The sequence below is a fragment of the Schistocerca cancellata genome, chromosome 2, assembly GCF_023864275.1.
Source record: "Schistocerca cancellata isolate TAMUIC-IGC-003103 chromosome 2, iqSchCanc2.1, whole genome shotgun sequence".
In the NCBI taxonomy this organism is placed as follows: Eukaryota; Metazoa; Arthropoda; class Insecta; order Orthoptera; family Acrididae; genus Schistocerca; species Schistocerca cancellata.
This window is the reverse complement of record NC_064627.1, coordinates 706,489,906-706,507,723: the sequence shown is the minus strand read 5'-3', so window position 1 is coordinate 706,507,723 and position 17,818 is coordinate 706,489,906. Positions and strand designations below refer to the sequence as shown.

Genomic DNA, 17,818 nt, shown 5'->3' with positions numbered 1-17,818 from the left:
TGTTAGAAGCCTCTTACAACTAATCTTGCTCTACAAGAGTTACCTGATTTTGTTGTAAAAACCCATTTTGAATCGAGAAATTTTACTTACCCTGGTTACATTACTAGTTCCCAAGTTTTATTTATATATAAGAATTCAGTTTCCTTACACATTGTTTGCTTCCAAACTTGTAACTCATTGCTATTCATTGCCTCCTCAAAATTTTCTGGACTATTAGCACTATAAATGTTTACATAAATAATGTTACTTATGACACAATCATTAAATCTATCAGGCATTCTATGTTCTCTAAATGACCTTCCCAACTCACATTCTTGTTCTTGTCTCTGGTTGTTTGGACACCCTTTGATAACCTTTTCTTCCATTTGCTCCACTCCTTTAGATCAACACATCTGACATCTTCCACAGTATCAACATGCCTCACCATGATAACTTTCTTGTTAATCAATACTCTGTATCCAACTTCACTGCAGCCCACTAAATTTCTCGAGTCTGCTTTATGACACTACTTTGGCTTTCTAAATTATTCTGGTACTCATACAAAAATTCTACTTCCATACAAGCTCTAAATGTTTAACATTAGTTTTCCTTCCAAATGGTATATCATAAGAAGTTTTTATTTCAGTAGTATTAGCTAAAGTTCTCTTTTTGAGGTACTGCATTTAGTTGAACAAACTACTTTGGCCCAGAATCTCCTATATGCTCCTGTTTCAGCTAATAAGCATCTTGACATCTCCATATTTGACCTGTTCCATCCTTTAATTCATGTATGTGGGGCAGGTACACATTTAAAATGATTCCTCTCTTTCTTATAAACTGAAAAATGTCTGAATTTAAATATTTCTTCCCAGTGTCATGTCATCAATTCTCAGAAGGTTTAGCAGTCAGGTTTTCAACTTCATTAATATACTCTACAAATAAATCATAAACTTGACTTTTAGATTTAATAATGTACATTGTAGCTGCTTCACTATAATCATCAATAAAAGTGAAAAAGTATCTTTCCCCACGCAAATCATGACTTGAGAGAGACCCATTCAAATCAGTATGAATAATTTATAATGTTCATTTTATTTTAATTCTATTGTTTTCAAAAAACAAATTGTACATTTTGTTTTTGGTACTAACTTTACACTTCATAAACTCTGAGTCTCAATTTGCTGGAACTCAGCTGTTAACTGATATTTACACTACATATTCAGATTGTTAAAATTTACATTTACAAGTATATGATAACATTTCTCCTTTACTGACAAACTAAACCTAGTACTCACATTATTTACATTAATCTCTCTCTTATAAATTCTACATGTCATTTTGTACAGCCTATCTTCTTACAAAGAAACTGCAAGTAAGTTATTGACTTTATTAAAAACTTTTGAGATATTGCTGACGGATTGCTCTTTTGGTTACCTTAGACTAGCTAAACAAATTTCAGTCCATGTCTTTCATGTAAAATACATTTTTCATTTCATTTAAAATCATGTCATTATAAACTGGAAAAATAATTAATTATATGCCCTATTTTTGTAGCTTGCAAAGCTATACCATCCACAACTTTTACCTTCACATGGTCATATAAAGATAGGCAGTCAGAGAAATAATAGTTATTATTAGCAACATGATCTGTGCAATGACTATCTAATAACCAGTTAATTTGTAACAATATTTGAGAAGGAAAGTTGCTACTCACCATATAGCGGAGATGCTGAGTCACAGATAGGCACAACAGAAAGACTCTCAGAAGACACACACACACACACACACACACACACACACACACACACATACACACACACACACACTAATGCAAAACGCAACTCTCACACACGACTGCAGTCTTAGGCAACCACACTGGTTTCAGTTCCCTGAGACTGCAGTCGTTTGTGTGAGTTGTGTTTGCTTGAGTGTGTGTACATCTATTGTTGATGAAGGCCTTAATGGCCAAAAGGTTTAATCATGAGAGTCTTTTTGTTGTGCCTATCTGTAACTCAGTAGCTCTGCTATATGGTGAGTAGCAAATATTTTTCTCAAATATTGTTACATTCCTTCCTGGATTTTTCAGTTAATTTGTGCATTGTTACCTCACTCAACATTATTAGAAGCCATTGTAGGTTTTGTCTCCATTACAAATCTGTTCGTCCTGTTTCTGTTTTGTTTATAGAGTAGGTGCTCTGGATGACACCACTTCTCGAACGATATTGTTTACTTCAGCCATGTGACCTCTTTTTGTTATCCTCACTCCTCTATGCTCTTGGTCAATGTTGTCAACTGCCATGACTGCCTCCACAAAGATGCCCACAATGTGTCCCTGAATCTCTGCTTGTTCCTCACTGGTGACAGTTCCTCTTGAAATGTCCTGGTTTGCTTAACCTACAACATAACTGTTCCTGGTAGCAAGTACTAATTTTCTTTTCAGCATGAAAATTTTACTTTTAATGTACTTGACTATCTGAGCTTATTTCAAAATGTTGATCAAGTTTCCAATATAGCTCAAAGATTCCGGCAAGGTTTTCAACATGTAATTTAGCTTCTCCTTTCCCATCACATTCATGCCTACTAATTTTAATTTGTTCATTGCTTTTTTTTTTTTTTTTTTTTTTTTTTTTAATGTGCTGAAGACCGTTGCCATCTCACTATAGTCCTTTAACCTCAGTTTGTCCACTTCATTTCTGTGTATAGGCTACAGTGCTGTCAGTTCATTGGAGTATAACTCATTTAACTTTTCATTATCTCAAATGTGGTTTCCCTTTCACTCATGAACTCCAATTGATTGTTCAAAATTGCTCCTTACATGTAGTTCATTGTAGTCAGATTTTCTTCTTCCCAAGTATCTTTTTGTTCTTGGAGTCACTGTATAGCATTTCTTCATTTTCAGATACATTTCCATTTGCATTTCCAGCTCTCCATCAAATATTGGTGTCTTGATGTCAGCCACATCCAGTTTCACAAAGTGCACACTTTGAATAACAGTCTTCTGTTTAGTTCACAACTGGTCATTACTTTTCTGAATAACACTCTTCCTTTTTACTTAACAATAACATTCTGCTACCATCCTAAGACTAATTAGTAATAAAAAGTTAAATACAGTTTTCATTTCTCTTTACACTGCGAACACATTCAGGCCATGGAACTGACTGACTATTGTACATACAGATGCACTCATTGTTGAGAGCCCTTTTGGCACAGTCAATGCTATCAGCAAAAACGTACCACATTGCAACAGAGATCACATTTACTTGAGGCATACTGGTTACATTTGGGAACTGTAACTGTGTGGAATAATTATTTATTTTTACTTGCTGCTACCAGTCACTTTTATTTGTTTTTTGTTTAATTTAACATACTGCAATGCATTCTGAGCATGTTCTGCTTATTTTCAGGCATTTATACATAAAGAAAATTGTTACTTAAAAATAAAATGTCTAAAACTAAGTTAAAATAGGACTTTTTGTTTATTGTTCACTGCTGTTGTAGCTAGTGGGGTATTTGAAGGGAGGGAGAGGGCACTGTTTGGTCAGAAATTGCTGTCAGTGAGGTCTCTGCTGGTGTAAAGCTGTCCCAGTGTTTATTATGACTGACACCACAGCCTGTGTGGGATGCAGATAGTTCTACATCATTTTTTATGGAGCAAAAATCATGTGATACATTTTTTTAATCTGACAGTTGTTGTCTTATGATTTTGGGTTGATGAGTAAGTGTTCTTTTTATTTAGGTTAATGTGCAATAACAAGGTGGCCATCTTTTGTTGGACACTTCGAAGATAATATGTGTGTGATTGCACTGTTTGCAGTTGCCATGTCTGTGGCTACACTTGTAACATGCATGATCCCCACCCCCCCACCCCCCTCCGGCCCTGTTGTTACTGGACTCGTAGTTTTTAATTTTATTTCACATTTTCTACATACACAAAAGCCTTGCACTTATCCTGTGGCACTTTTGGACAGAAATACTATTACATATGCTATGTTATTTTTGTAAGCATAATTTACAGAACAAGTGGTTCTAGGTGCCATCTTTCCAATGAGGAATCTGTGTTAAATCATAATAAATAACATTTGGAAGCCATAGGTGTTGGGTAGTATAGGTTACTTTCCCAAACGTGGCTGCTTCATTGTCTAGCAATGTTTCATTGGCAAAGACAGTCAGTTAAGAAAATATTCACATCCACATTTTGATGCAAGAACCCCATACAGAAATTTGACCTCATTTCTTAATATCAGCAAACCCAACACAAACTGTCTACTGATGTCTAGTAGAACAAGTTTATGGCAGATAATGCCATCAACCAAAGACATTTTGCATGAGTAACATGTGCAGTTCCTGTTAACGTGCGATAGTATTCTGTCAGCACATGATCTTCAAGATTATGAAAGCAAACTTACTCTTTTTAGGGGTGATATTGGAATTATTGCATATCAACACAAGAACAATACACGCTGATAAAATGTAGCATGTATCAACATTTGAATTGGTTTGCTCAAATCAAGCTTGACTAGCAACTGTAAATAAGGTTCATACTCCTAAACAATTTTCCTATCTAGCCATACAATAGTGAAATATACTGTAACACCATGTCTGAATGATTTTCAAGCTGTTTTCAAGCACCATTATTAGGAATGAATTATCATGAATGAAGTTTGAGCAACAAATGGGAATTACATGCAAATCAGAAATTTGGTTTGTTCTTAGTATTTGCAGGAAATGTTATATCTGCAGAGATATGTCCCTGCTAAAAATGTTGCCATCTAAGTTCCCTACTGTGGGAAATGTAACTCCTCAATATTCATTTAGAATACTGGTATATGGTTATAAGAGTTTCTAATTAAGTTTCACAATGACGATACTGACAATAACTGAAAAAAAAAATACATAACAAACATTTTACTGAATTAGCACTGTCTTGCAGAATAAAAATAGTCCATTGATTGGTAGTTACATAAAACATTGATCTCTGCTTATATTTATTGTTGGTCTCAGTGTCTAGGGGCTAAAATTCATTTATCAAAACTTTGCAATATAGACTGGCCCAGGTTTTGTTTTGTAAGTGACTAATTAATATTTGTTTACTATTGGTGATTTATTTTACCATTTTCTTGATTACAAACATAATCCATGTTGCACTTCTTATTTCATTGTAATTCCTTCATGCACACAGATCTTCAAATTAGTTCATATATTTCACAGTACCAATAGACAATATAGACAATGTACATACACCATTACTTTAAAAATATGAAATGTGACTTAACTGAGCAGAGCTGTTACCAGATGAATCACTTAACACAGACTGTCCTGCATGACATCAACTGATGACCAAAGACAGTAACACACCATGGATAATTTCCAAAGAAGTTACATTGATCAATACTGTGATACTACTTTTATACATCAGAAAAATGGAGACTCATTCATTATTGTAAAAAATAATTTGATTTTGTTTCATTTAAATATGAAAATACCTGTATGACTTGATTTTAGAGTGCACATATTTTGTATACACAAAATACTTATTATTTTCAAAATCACCCAACAGGGTAAATCCTGTGGTATTGTATGATTCATTAATAGTGAGACCAGCACCAATAGAATCAATGGGGAAAAGAGAAAATTACACTTGGCTTGTTAGAAATTGAAAATTGTGTACACAACTTGTTACTATTTTTGTTCTTTACTGATGTATAATCACATGAATTTCGATCCACAGGTGCAGGCCACGCAGATGAGTTGGCGTATTTATTCAATCCAGGTATATATGATCTTGAAGTGGCTCCAGGCTCAGAGGATGAGAAAATGCAAATAAAAATGACACAGTTATGGACAAATTTTGCTAAGACTGGGTAAGTACTGCTAAACAGAATGTTATCATGACAAATGCAAAGAATATTACCATTGTAAGTCTGATTCTTCGATAGCACAGATTTTATTAAGTACAACTTATTTGCAATTAAATCCCAGAAAGTAATAATTCCTGATGTTATGGAAATACACAAAACAAAAGACGTCTGGAGATGGATATCTCATAGTCAATACAGTAGTATGAATCTTTGTTGAATAGGCTGCTTGTCAGTTCTCGAGAACACTGTTTACAAGCTTGGCTGAGAAATGCTTATATACCAGCCACACACTCAGTTCTCCCATATGTCATGCTTTCATTCACTAAAAACACAATGATTACTTAAATCATTATCAAATACAGTCATGCATTATGCAAGTAGACAAATCTGTGCACTAGACAAATATCATTGGTAGATAACAACAAGCCCAAATTACAGACCAGGAGAAAACCATGTAGTGAAGGGTCATTGTTAATACAAGTAGATAGACTGCAGAACTTGCTGTAAACATTGGCTGGATGACAGTAAGATTGCAGCCAATAAAGGCAGCTACTAAATCTGCCATGAGTGCCTTGTCATGTAGTCTGGCACCAGCAGATATACTCATTCACAACATCCTAAGACCTCACCAGATGTGTGCATAATTATATTGAGTGTTCCATCAGTATGAGCAGTGGGATTAAAAGAATTAGGGTTTAATGCCCTTTCAATGAAAAGGTCATTAAGAATAAAACACAAGGTTTGACTGAACAAGGAAAGTGAAACAACCTCTCCTGTTTCCATTTCAAATTAATGATACTGGTACCCATCTTAAACATTTTGGATAAATGTTTGGAAAAAATTAATCTGACTGGGCAAAGAGGAATTTGATTCCTGCTCTTCCAAAATACAAATCCAGTGCCTTAAAACACTGTGCTACCTTTTTCAGTGTTATTGTGCCATTCCCTATGGGATGGTGTACAGCAGATGTAAAAAACTTTCAGGCATTCAGATATTTTGACTCTGATGCATTTTCACAGATTAAGCACATTCTTAACAAGCATACAACAGAAATTTTGGTTATTTTAATATTTATTCACCACATTTGATGCAAAAGGTAAAGATTAATTTCTCTTGTCTCAGCATTTCTTCACATTAACCACTCCTTTCTTCACTCCATTTTAGTTTTCTACAACTTTCATTATCTGACCTGTTTATTCTTCTCTGTCCCTTCCTACCTCTGTTACATACAATGCACTTAGCTTTTCACTCTTGTTAACCATGCACAATGTTTTAGCAGTAATCTCTCACTTTACATTACTCTGCCTTCCATCTTTAAGTTCTCAGGTTTTCAAATCTCATCTGGTGCAGTCCCCAACAATCAGTCTTTCTTTCTCATCCCATTTGCTAAGTCTCCCCTGACCCAGGGTTCTGCATGACTTTTCTGAATTCTATCAACTGCTATATAGTAGAACATGAACAAGTGTCCATTACTGAGACATGAAATGCATTCAGATATATGTAAAAAGTTTGTCTATGAGTTGCCATATTTGCTTGAAAATGTCATTTAGGAACAAATTGTGGATCTAAAATGCATTAAATGTGTTTATATACTCGTAAAGAATGTTTTAGCTATGAAGGCTTGGGTGCCATACTTACCTGGGAACCTGCTGTTGTGTTACTGTGGTTTCTAGTCTGGAGACTGCTTTTATCCAGCTTTTCATGCTAGGCTATCCTTCGTAAGCTTTTTCATCTGTGCAGAGCTACCAAGCTACATTGATCTGAAGCTGTATGCTGTAGTCAAGCCTTCAAATTTCCTCAGCACACACACACACACACACACACACAAACACACACACACACACACACACACACACACACACACACACACACACACATATACTTCCCTCCATTACCAAAGTGATGATTCCTTGATGTCTCATAAAGTGTCCCATAAATGAATGCAATCTTGTAGTCAAGTTATGATATACATTTCTTTTCTCCCTGATTCATATCAGTATTTATTCATTAGTTATCCAATCCATCCGGCTAACCATCAGCATAATCCTGTAGCACCACCAGTCAAAAGCTTCTGGTCTATTCTTATCTGAAGTACACTGTAGAAATTACACATATTTTTCATAAATACTTTTCTTGCTGTTAGCACTCTACATTTTATATCCACTCTACTTAAACATCTGTCAGTTATTTCGCTTAAAAAAATAAAATAAAATAAAATCTAATTGAATTCCCTTAACATCAGTGATTTAATTCAGTCACATTCCATTACCCTTCTTTTACTTTTGTTAATGTATATCTTACAACCTCTTTTCAAGACTATCCATTCAATTCAGCTGCTCTTCCATGTACTTTGCCATTTTTGACAGAAATACAATGTCACTGTGAATGATTGAAAACTAAGATATTTGTAAAACTTAGCAAAACATTTATGAGTTCATCTATGAATTACACATTTATACATTTTAAAATAATACTTAAAAGTAAAATGAAACAAAATAGAATATTAATATAGAGCTGTGATAAAAATGTCCAGAATGTGATGATTTACATTCAGCTCAATGGTTATGAACATTGTATCCTGGACTGGTGTGATCAGAGTTGAAACTGAAAGGACTATGTGAGGATACTTAAGCAACAATATGATAAGTACTGGCATTGTTTGAAACTTCATGACAGATTAAAACTGTGTGCCGGACCGAGACTCGAACTCGGGACCTTTGCCTTTCGCAGGCAAGTGCTCTACCAACTGAGCTACCCAGGCACGATTCACGCCCCGTCCTCACAGCTTTACTTCTGCCAGTATCTCGTCTCCTACATTGCAAACTTTACAGAAGTTTTCCTGTGAACCCTGGCATTGTTTATTCATTCATCAGTGGGATCATGGATCCCTTTATGAAGACGAATCCTTATGGATTATAGCAACAGACACACTGAAACTCAAACAGTCACTTGAAAGCATCTGAAATCTGTGATTATGGATAACTATAATGTAATTAGATATTTAAATTATGGATGATTTCATAAATTTGTACTGTGGAACAGTTTTCAGCTTAAGTGCCATGTGTTAACTCACTCTTACAGCATGAATGAACAAATGTCAATAACTGCAATTTGCTTTACGTTATGAGTGGACTTCCACAATTATTTTCTACTGATATTCAGTGGTCAACATAATCAGAGTTTCTACAGTCCAAATATATTTATCTTAGCACAATAATTTGCCACCTTGCCACATTGGGGTGGCTTACACACAATTATGCAGATAGCGGTATGGTAGGTGAAATCACATCAAATGATCGTCTGTGGAGAGAGCAGACCAACACATGGGTCCTGATGAGGGGCTGCAGCCTTAGCAGTTGTAGGGTAACAGTCTGGATGATTGACTGGCATGGGCTTGTAACATTACATCTACATGACTACACAGCAATTCACAATTAAGTGCCTGGCAGAGGGATCATCAAACCACTTTCATACTGTTTCTCTATCGTTCCACTCTCTAAGACTCTGTGAGAAAATCAGACAGTTAAATCTTTCTGTGAAAGCTCTGATTACTCTTATTTTATTATGATGATCATTTGTCCCTATGTAGATGGATGTCAACAAAATATTTTTGCACTCAGAGGAGAATGTTGAAGATTAAAATTTCCAGAAAAGATCTTGCTGCAACAAAAAATGTGTTTGTTTTGATGATTGCCCCCCCTAACTTGTGTATCATATCCATGACACTCTTTCCCCTAGTTTTCAATAATACAAAATGAGTTGTCTTTTTCTGAACTTTTTTGATGTCCTTCATCAGTCCAATCTAGTAAGGATCCCATTCTGAACAGCAGTACTCTAGCAGAGGATGGACAAGTGTAGTGTATGCAGTTTCTTTAGTAGACCTATTGCATCTCCTAAGCACTCTGCCAATTAAACACAGTCTTTGGTTAACTATGTGATCATTCCAGTTTAAATTATTTGTAACTGTAATTTCTGCATGTACAGTTGAATTGACAGCTTTCAGATTTGTGAGATTTTCATATAACCAAAATTTAAGGGATTTTTGTTAGTACTCAGGTGGATGACCTCACACTTGTCATTATTTAGAGTCAATTGCCACTTTTTGCACCATAGAGATATCTTGTCAAAATCATTCTCCAATTGGTCTCAATCATCTTATGACTTTGCTGGTCGTAAATGACAGCATCACATGCAAAGAATTTAAGATGGCTGCTCAGAAAGTCTCCTAAGTTGTTTATGTAGATTAAAAACATTAGAGTACCTATAGCCCAGCATCACTTCTGTTTTGCTCAGTGCTTTCTATTAGTTACTACAGACTGTGATCTTACTGATAGGGAATCATAAATCCAGTCACAAACTAACACAATATTCCACAGGCGCACAATTTGAATATAAGCCACTTGCGAGGAACAGTGTCAAAGGCCTTTTACAAATCTAGAAATATGGAATCAATTTGAGATCCTCTGTTGAAAGCACTAATTATTTCATGAGAATAATAGCTGTTGTGTTTCACAAGAATGGTATTTTCCAAATCAGTGCTGACTATGTGTCAACAGATCATTTTCCTTGAGGTAATTCATAATGTTTAAAAACAGTATATGTTCCAAAATCCTACTGCAAATGTATATCAGTGATACGGGTTTGATTCTGATTCTTATTCATCAGATTACTCATATTTCCTTTTGACTGTTTGTGTGACCTGTGCAACTTTTCAGTTTTAGGCACAGATCTTCAGTTGAATTAGATTAGATTAGATAAATTGTTGTATATGGTTTTTAAGTAAGGAACTATTACTTCAGCATATTCTCAAACGAATCTAAGTGGTATACAATCTGACTTGCCTTGTTTAAGTGATTTAAGTTGCTTTGCTACACCAAGGATATCTATTTTAAGTTACTCCTGCTGGCAGCAGTTGTCAATTGGAATTTAGGAATACTTACTTCATATTTGTTGGTGAAGGAATTTTAGAAAACTGTATCAAGTAACTCCACTTTAGTGGCACTATCTCAGTAACATTATCTTTGGTGTCACACAGTGAAGGTATTGATTGCGTGTTGCTGTTGATTTACTTCACATACAGCTGAACCTCTTTGGATTTTCCGCAAAATTTCGAGACAGAGTTTCATTGTGTGAGCTAATAGATACCTCCCTCATTGAAGTTTGCACTAAATTTTGAGGTTCTACAAAACTTTACCAATCCTTGAGATTTTACACTATTTTGAACTGAGCAAAGTGGTGCAGGGGTTAGTACACTGGACTCACATTCAGGAGTATGATGGTTCAAACCTATGTCCAGTCATCCTGATTTAGGTTTCCAAGATTTCCCTTAATTGCTTCAGGCACAGCTGACTTCCTTTCCGAATCTGATGGGACAGATGACCTTGCTGTTTGGTCCCTTCCCCCAACCATCCAATCAACCAACCAACCAACCACTATTTTAATTTTGGATAGAGATCGACCAAGGGATGAATACAGTAAGCAGATTCAGTGGGATGTAGGTTGTAGTAGTTACTCAGAGATGAAGAAGATTGCACAGGATAGAGTAGCATGGAGAGCTGCATCAAACCAGTCTTTGGACTGAAGACCACAATAACAACAGCCACTATTTGTGTTTCAGTACTTTCTATTAACACCTTGAGCTCTATTCCTTTTAGAACACAACTGTGACAGTTTACTACTATAATACCTTTGGTCCCTACAGCAAACCTTGTCCTGTGTTTGATCTGCACTCTTTGAGAGTGAAGCCCTTTTTTTCTTTCCTAAGAGCCTCTAGCCTAAAAAACTGCCCAGTCCACTTCACATATCCCCTGCTACATATGTAGCCACTTTGTGTGTGTAATGGATCCCTGATTTATTAAGTGGGACCCAGTACCCACCACCGTAGGGTGCAAGTTGAGGAGTCTGCAGCTTACATGGTTGCAGAACCATGTGAGCCTCCAATTCATACCTTTCACTTGGCTCTGTACCGTAGGTCCACAATCAATTTTATCAATAATGCTACAGATGATGAGCTCTGCCTTCATCTCACAAGCAAGACTGGCAGTCTTTACCAATTCAGCTAGCTGCCCAAAAGCAGAGAGACTTTATTTCAACCAAAGCAGCACACTTTAATTCTGACATGAGTCACCAACTGCATTTGGCTGTACCCTGCACTGTTCATGGCATCTGAAAGGATGTGTTCCACATGTTGGGTGACTTCTCCTGGTATGCACACAGAATGCACATTGCAATATTTTCGTTCATTGGGAGCCATGTTCCTATGGAGCCACATTATATGCCTAACTTTTGAGCTCCCAACTACCAATAATACCATCCTCTGTGATGCCCACATTTTTTGGGGTGAGAGGCTTCCTCTAAAACAGGACAAGTGATAGCATCTAGTTCAGTACCTGTATCAGCCACAGATAGCATAATAAAGCTATTAGTCAGATGAACCAGGAAGATTTCTCAATTGGCCCTTGGGAAAGTCTTTCACTTTGTGCCACACCTTGAAATGACCTCTCACTTGACCACTGGTGAGGAGTCAACATCAGTGCAGGCAGTAACTAAGGCTCCAATAGTAGTGGACTGATCAGGGGACATGTGTGATGTGCTGGATGTCCCTTGGATCCCCACATCTGGCCCTATCACAGTGATGCCACAAGTTGTGTGACTGAAACCAGCACTGCCTGGAGCTGTGAGCAAAGTGTCACCAACTCTGTCTGCAGCCAACAGTGATCACAGTCCCTGTCCATACCACAGACAGTACAAATCTACACTATGCAGTCATTAAAATGCTAGACTGTGCCCAGTAAACACAGAAATGTATAATAAATTTAAGAATGAAACTAGTAACCTTTCAGATAACTGAAAATAAGTTACTCCTGGTGCCTGGAAAAATATTTCGCAAACAGAAGTTGTACTTGCTTGTTCTGCTGCAGGAATGGAAGAAAATGCCTCACTGATGGTCTAACTAACACAACTGTTCTACCCAAAACAAACAGCCAGAAGCTTGTAGAAATACAAATGTCCATACAAATGGCAGTACTTTACCCTACACTGCTATCAAAATGAAAGACTGTGCCTAGTTAGCACACAACCAAACAAGACATTTAAAAATTAAATTAGTAAATTCTCAGGTAATTGAAAATAAGCCTCTCCTGTTCAAAGCTCACAAAAATAATTCACAAACAAGCATTTAGCCAAGAAGGAGATTGGTAGTTCAAACATCCGAGGGAAAACTACAGCCATTTTTTCTCCCAAGGACATGCACTTGTGCAGTATAGCTTTAATGATAATGCCATCCTCTTGGGTAAAATTTTCCAAAGGTAAAACAGTCATCCATTTTGATCTCTGGGCAGTTACTATTCAGGAGGGTGTTGTCATAAGAGGGAACAGTGCTGACATTCTCCAGGTCAAAGCATAAAATGTTAGATCCCTTAAAATGAGTAATAGATATGTTGAAGTTAAGTACAGTGGGAATTAGTAATGCACAGTGTCTGAAAGAAAACAACTTCGTGTAAGATGCAGATAGGGCTATCAACATGAAATCAAATAGGAATACTATTGGAGTAGCTGCAATAATGCATAAGACAAAAGGAATACAAGTAAGCTATAATCAATAGTGTAGTGAATACATATCATAGTCAAGTCAGACACAAATTCAACAGCCCACAGTTGAACAAGTTTATATGCTTATTACCTTCACAGAATGTGTGATGTGATAAAAGAAATTACTCATATTGTTAAGAGAGATGAAAATTAAATTGTGATATCGGACCATAAGTCTATAGCAAAAAAAGGAAGGGAAGCAAAAGCAGCAGGAGAACATGGACTGAGTAAAAGGAATGGAAAGGAAAGCTACCATGTTGAATTTTACATAGAGCACAAATTAACACTTGGTTTAAGAATAATGAAAGAATGTTGCCTGTGTGGAATGGACTTGGAGGTACAGAAAGGTTTCAAATAAATTACATAATTGTAAAACAAAGGTTTTTGGGACCATATTTTAAACTGCAAACATTTCAAGGGAAAGGTGTTGGCTCTGACCACAACTTATTGGTTACAATCTGCATATTAAAACTGAAACAACCATAAAAAGATAGGAAATTAAGGAGACGGAACCTGGATAAATTGAAAGAACCAGAGGTTACTGAGAGTTTCAAAGGAAGTTTAGGATATGTTTGACTGAAACTGGAGAAAGAAAGATGATGGACTGTGAATGGGTAGCTTTGAGGGCTGAAATAGTAAATGCAGCAGGGGATGAAACTGGTAAAAAGAGGTTCCAGAGGAATATAAGAACACATGAGGCAAACTGCCCCTGTGGCTAACCTTAGAAGGTAGAGTAAATAAAGACAAACTCTAAATTGTAGATTTTGAAAAAGCTTTTGACAATGTTGACTGAATAAACTCTTAGAAATACTGAATTTTTAAGGATAAAATACAGAGAGAAAAATTTAATGTGCAACTTATACAGAAACCAAACTATGTTTATATGACTCAAAGGACATGCAAAGGGATGTGGTAGTTGAGATGCTAGGGGGACCAGGTTGAAGTGTATACCCCATGTTATTCAGTTTACACTGTTACATTTGCTATGAAGTTCATGTCTGCCAGCAATGTTGTTGTGTTCAGTGGTGCAGTGTTGTGTGTGTGGCCTGTGATGACAAATGAGTCACAGCTGTCAAACACTTCCATGACCAACTGCCAGGTGTGCTGTGTTTCATAATATGTTTTAATGTCCTCTTGGATTGTTTATTCTCTGGCATGTGAATTTTTATATGAGTTTGTATGTTTCCCATATTTTTATGTTCTGTGATTATGTCTGTCAATCCTGGATTCAGTGTCAGTGACCATTTTTCTGACTCACTTCTTCCTTAGTTACACACGTACTCAGAATATTTCACCTGCGAGTTAAGCATTTGGATCCGTACTTGACTTGGGGAGTAACCACCACCTGTCCAGTCTGTTCAGCAGACACTGTTATCACAAAAAAGAATTTTGTTCTGTTGAAACTTCCAGAGGCAGTTTTTTTTTATGCTAAGCAAAGGTAAGTTAGCCCAAATCATGCCAATCCTGACAAGTGGTGACCCTGATGTGATCTGGGTTGAAGAAGAAGGTTGAGCATGTACTACATAATTTAAATATCATTCAAGATACAAATGTGCAAATAGTATCTAGATTAGTAGTCTGTTTACCTCCATTCTGGCCAAACAACCTGATCCTTTGATTTTCTCAAGTTGAAGCCAATTTTAGCTATGCAGGAATTATAGCTGACTCAAAAAATTCACACTTGTCTTGAGCCAACTTCACCATTGGTAAGATGCTGAGGTACAAGACGTGATCACTACACCATTGCACAGAAATTCGTATGGAAGGCTTAAATCAAAACTAATCTGGAGATTTATTGTGTCATATGAAGATCAAATCAGACAGGTATTGATACAAGAAGATATTGGTGATCATAAGCCTTCACAATATCTGTGTCATTTGTGGAGCAAGGTTGATACAGTTACCATCCCTTACAACCTACTATGCACCCTATGGAGCAGCCAACTACCACCTAAAAGTGAAAGCAAGTGTGGCATCACAGATGGAAATGCCATTGGACACAGTGGTCATGCTTGCATATCAGGTTCAAGAGGCCATCCCACCCCACATGTTAGTGCAGTGACAGTGCCAGGCAGTAATACGACAATGGCACCAACAGTTGCATGCATGGAATTTGACTCATTGCCAGCTAAAGTAGACATGCTGTGCACACAGATCAGCAAACTACTTTCCCAGGGCTCTGCTTGTATTGGTAGAGGAGCTAATCGCTAGAGATCCAGAAGCCAATCATCAACCAATGCTACATTCATCAAACACGAAACACCCTACATGCTGGAACCACTATAGGTTCAGTGAAAATCTGTGTAAATGTACAGCACCATGTTCATACCCAAATGCTAGCAGAAATTGGTAGTAGGTGCAGTCAACCGCCCAACAAAGTTATGACACCTGTTTATTAGTGATAGGGGAGCTGGTCAGAAGTATTTAATACACACCAGCTCAGAATTAAGCATTCTTCCAAGAACTTCAGTCCATTGCTGTAGACCACCAACTGCATTCTGTTTATCTGCTACAAAAAGCTCATCCATCTCTTTGTATGTAATGGAGCAGATAGAGCTAAATTCAGGACTGCAAAGTCAGTTTACGTAGGACTTTGCCATCACTGATGTTAGGGAGCCGATAATAGCAGCTGATCTTCTGACACATTTCCATCTTTCAGCAGATGTAACCAAAGCCGAACTGCTCAATAGCATTACTGAACTGAAGGCAGCAGGTTTCCACTGTGACACATCCATGGATAGTGTCAAGCTAATAACGTGTGTGATGAGAAGAAGTATGGTGCACTGCTGGGACAATATCCAATCTTAACAAGACCATCAGGCACACCTACACAAATGGCACACATGCTACACAATATAGAAACCACAGAAAGTCCACCAGCATCTTGTAGGCCCAGGACATTGGCACCTGATTATTTGGCCATGAGTACAGCAGCATTCCATGCGATGCTTAAAGAAGGCATGATCCAGCCCCCAAGTAGCCCATGGTCGTCAGTGCTGCACCTTGACCCAGAGAAAGGATGAGCTTTGCACCTGTGTGTGACTATCACATGTTCATCACCAGAAAAATGCCTGTTTATTATCCTGTACCATTGCTACACAATTACGATTGCACACTACATGGCAGGACAGGATTTGGTGTGTTGGACTACACCAGAGTGTATATGTAGATGCCTGTCGAAGAAGAGCACATTCGTAAGATTGTGATAAGCAGTCCATTCAAACTTTCCAAGAGCAAATTTATGATATTTGAGTTACAAAATGTTGCACAATCCTGGCAGAAGTTTTTTGACTCCATTCTGCAATGACCACTATTTTACTTCGCCTAATTGAGCAGCATACACAAGTTTTCTGCCATCAGGGAGCAACATTACCAACATTTGCAAGAAGTGTTTAAGCTTCTAGAACAATATGGCATGGTGTTGAATGTGGCCAAGTGTGTGTTTGGATAGCCTAAAGTGACATTGCTGTTCGCCACTGAATTTTATTTGAAGTCTCCTTTCCACTGATGGAAAAGATCAAAGCAGTCCTAAAAATACCATGGCCAATGACAGTCAAGGAGTTATGCTGCTTTTTAGACATCCTAAACTTGCACTGCCGACACTTACCTCGTGCAGCAGAACTGAAAGAGCTACTGGACATGACACTTTCAGCCCCAAGTTTTGAGGCATCATCTAGTGCAGTGGAATGAAATAATGTGCTCTACATTTGAGGAAACAAAAAATGGCATAGCAAACACAGCACTGTGTGTGCACCTTAAGCTTGAAATGCTTTTAGCATCAGTCATGGACACAAGCCAAAATGTTATCAGTATTGTACTCCAATGATACCCAGAAGATTTATGGCAACCGATCACATATTTCTCCAGCAAATTATCTCTGTTTCAGTGTAAGTGGAGTGCATATGACCATGAACTTCCGGATGTACACAAGGCAGTCAAATATTTCCATCCACAAATAGAAGCAAGAACATTCATGATCTATATGGATCACAAAAACTGATCTACGTATTCAAGAGGAATAGGATCAACTGTTCGCCCTCCCAGTACAATCATCTAGGGTTTATATGCCACTTTAGTATGGACTTGAGGCATGTTTCTAGCATCCATAACTTAGTGCCTGACTGTCTCCCAGGATGTCAGTAGCATAGTGAGCCCTACTGATTTTTCAGAACTGGCATGGGCTCAATAGGATGCATGAGAGCTCCGAACAGTTGTTGATGATCTCATGCCTGCATTGCAACTACAACGTATTGATGTTCCAGGAGAGATGTCAGACTTTATTGTGGCATCTCCCAAGAAAGACCTTGCTCTTTTCTCCTGTCAGCTTTCTGCTGACAAGCTTTTGATAGTGTTCACAATCTAAATCACTCTGGAGCCCATCTCACTCTTTA

At 37.2% G+C, this 17,818-nt stretch overlaps 1 protein-coding gene across 1 annotated transcript in view; it reads left to right on the top strand.

Annotated features, from left to right (window-relative positions):
• LOC126162502 (esterase FE4-like) overlaps window positions 1–17,818 on the top strand; it is a 183,173-nt gene that overhangs the window by 162,354 nt on the left and 3,001 nt on the right. The window contains exon 9 of the mRNA XM_049919050.1: window positions 5,708–5,840. Coding sequence (XP_049775007.1) covers window positions 5,708–5,840 — 133 coding nt within the window. The remainder of the gene's footprint in view (window positions 1–5,707; window positions 5,841–17,818) is intronic.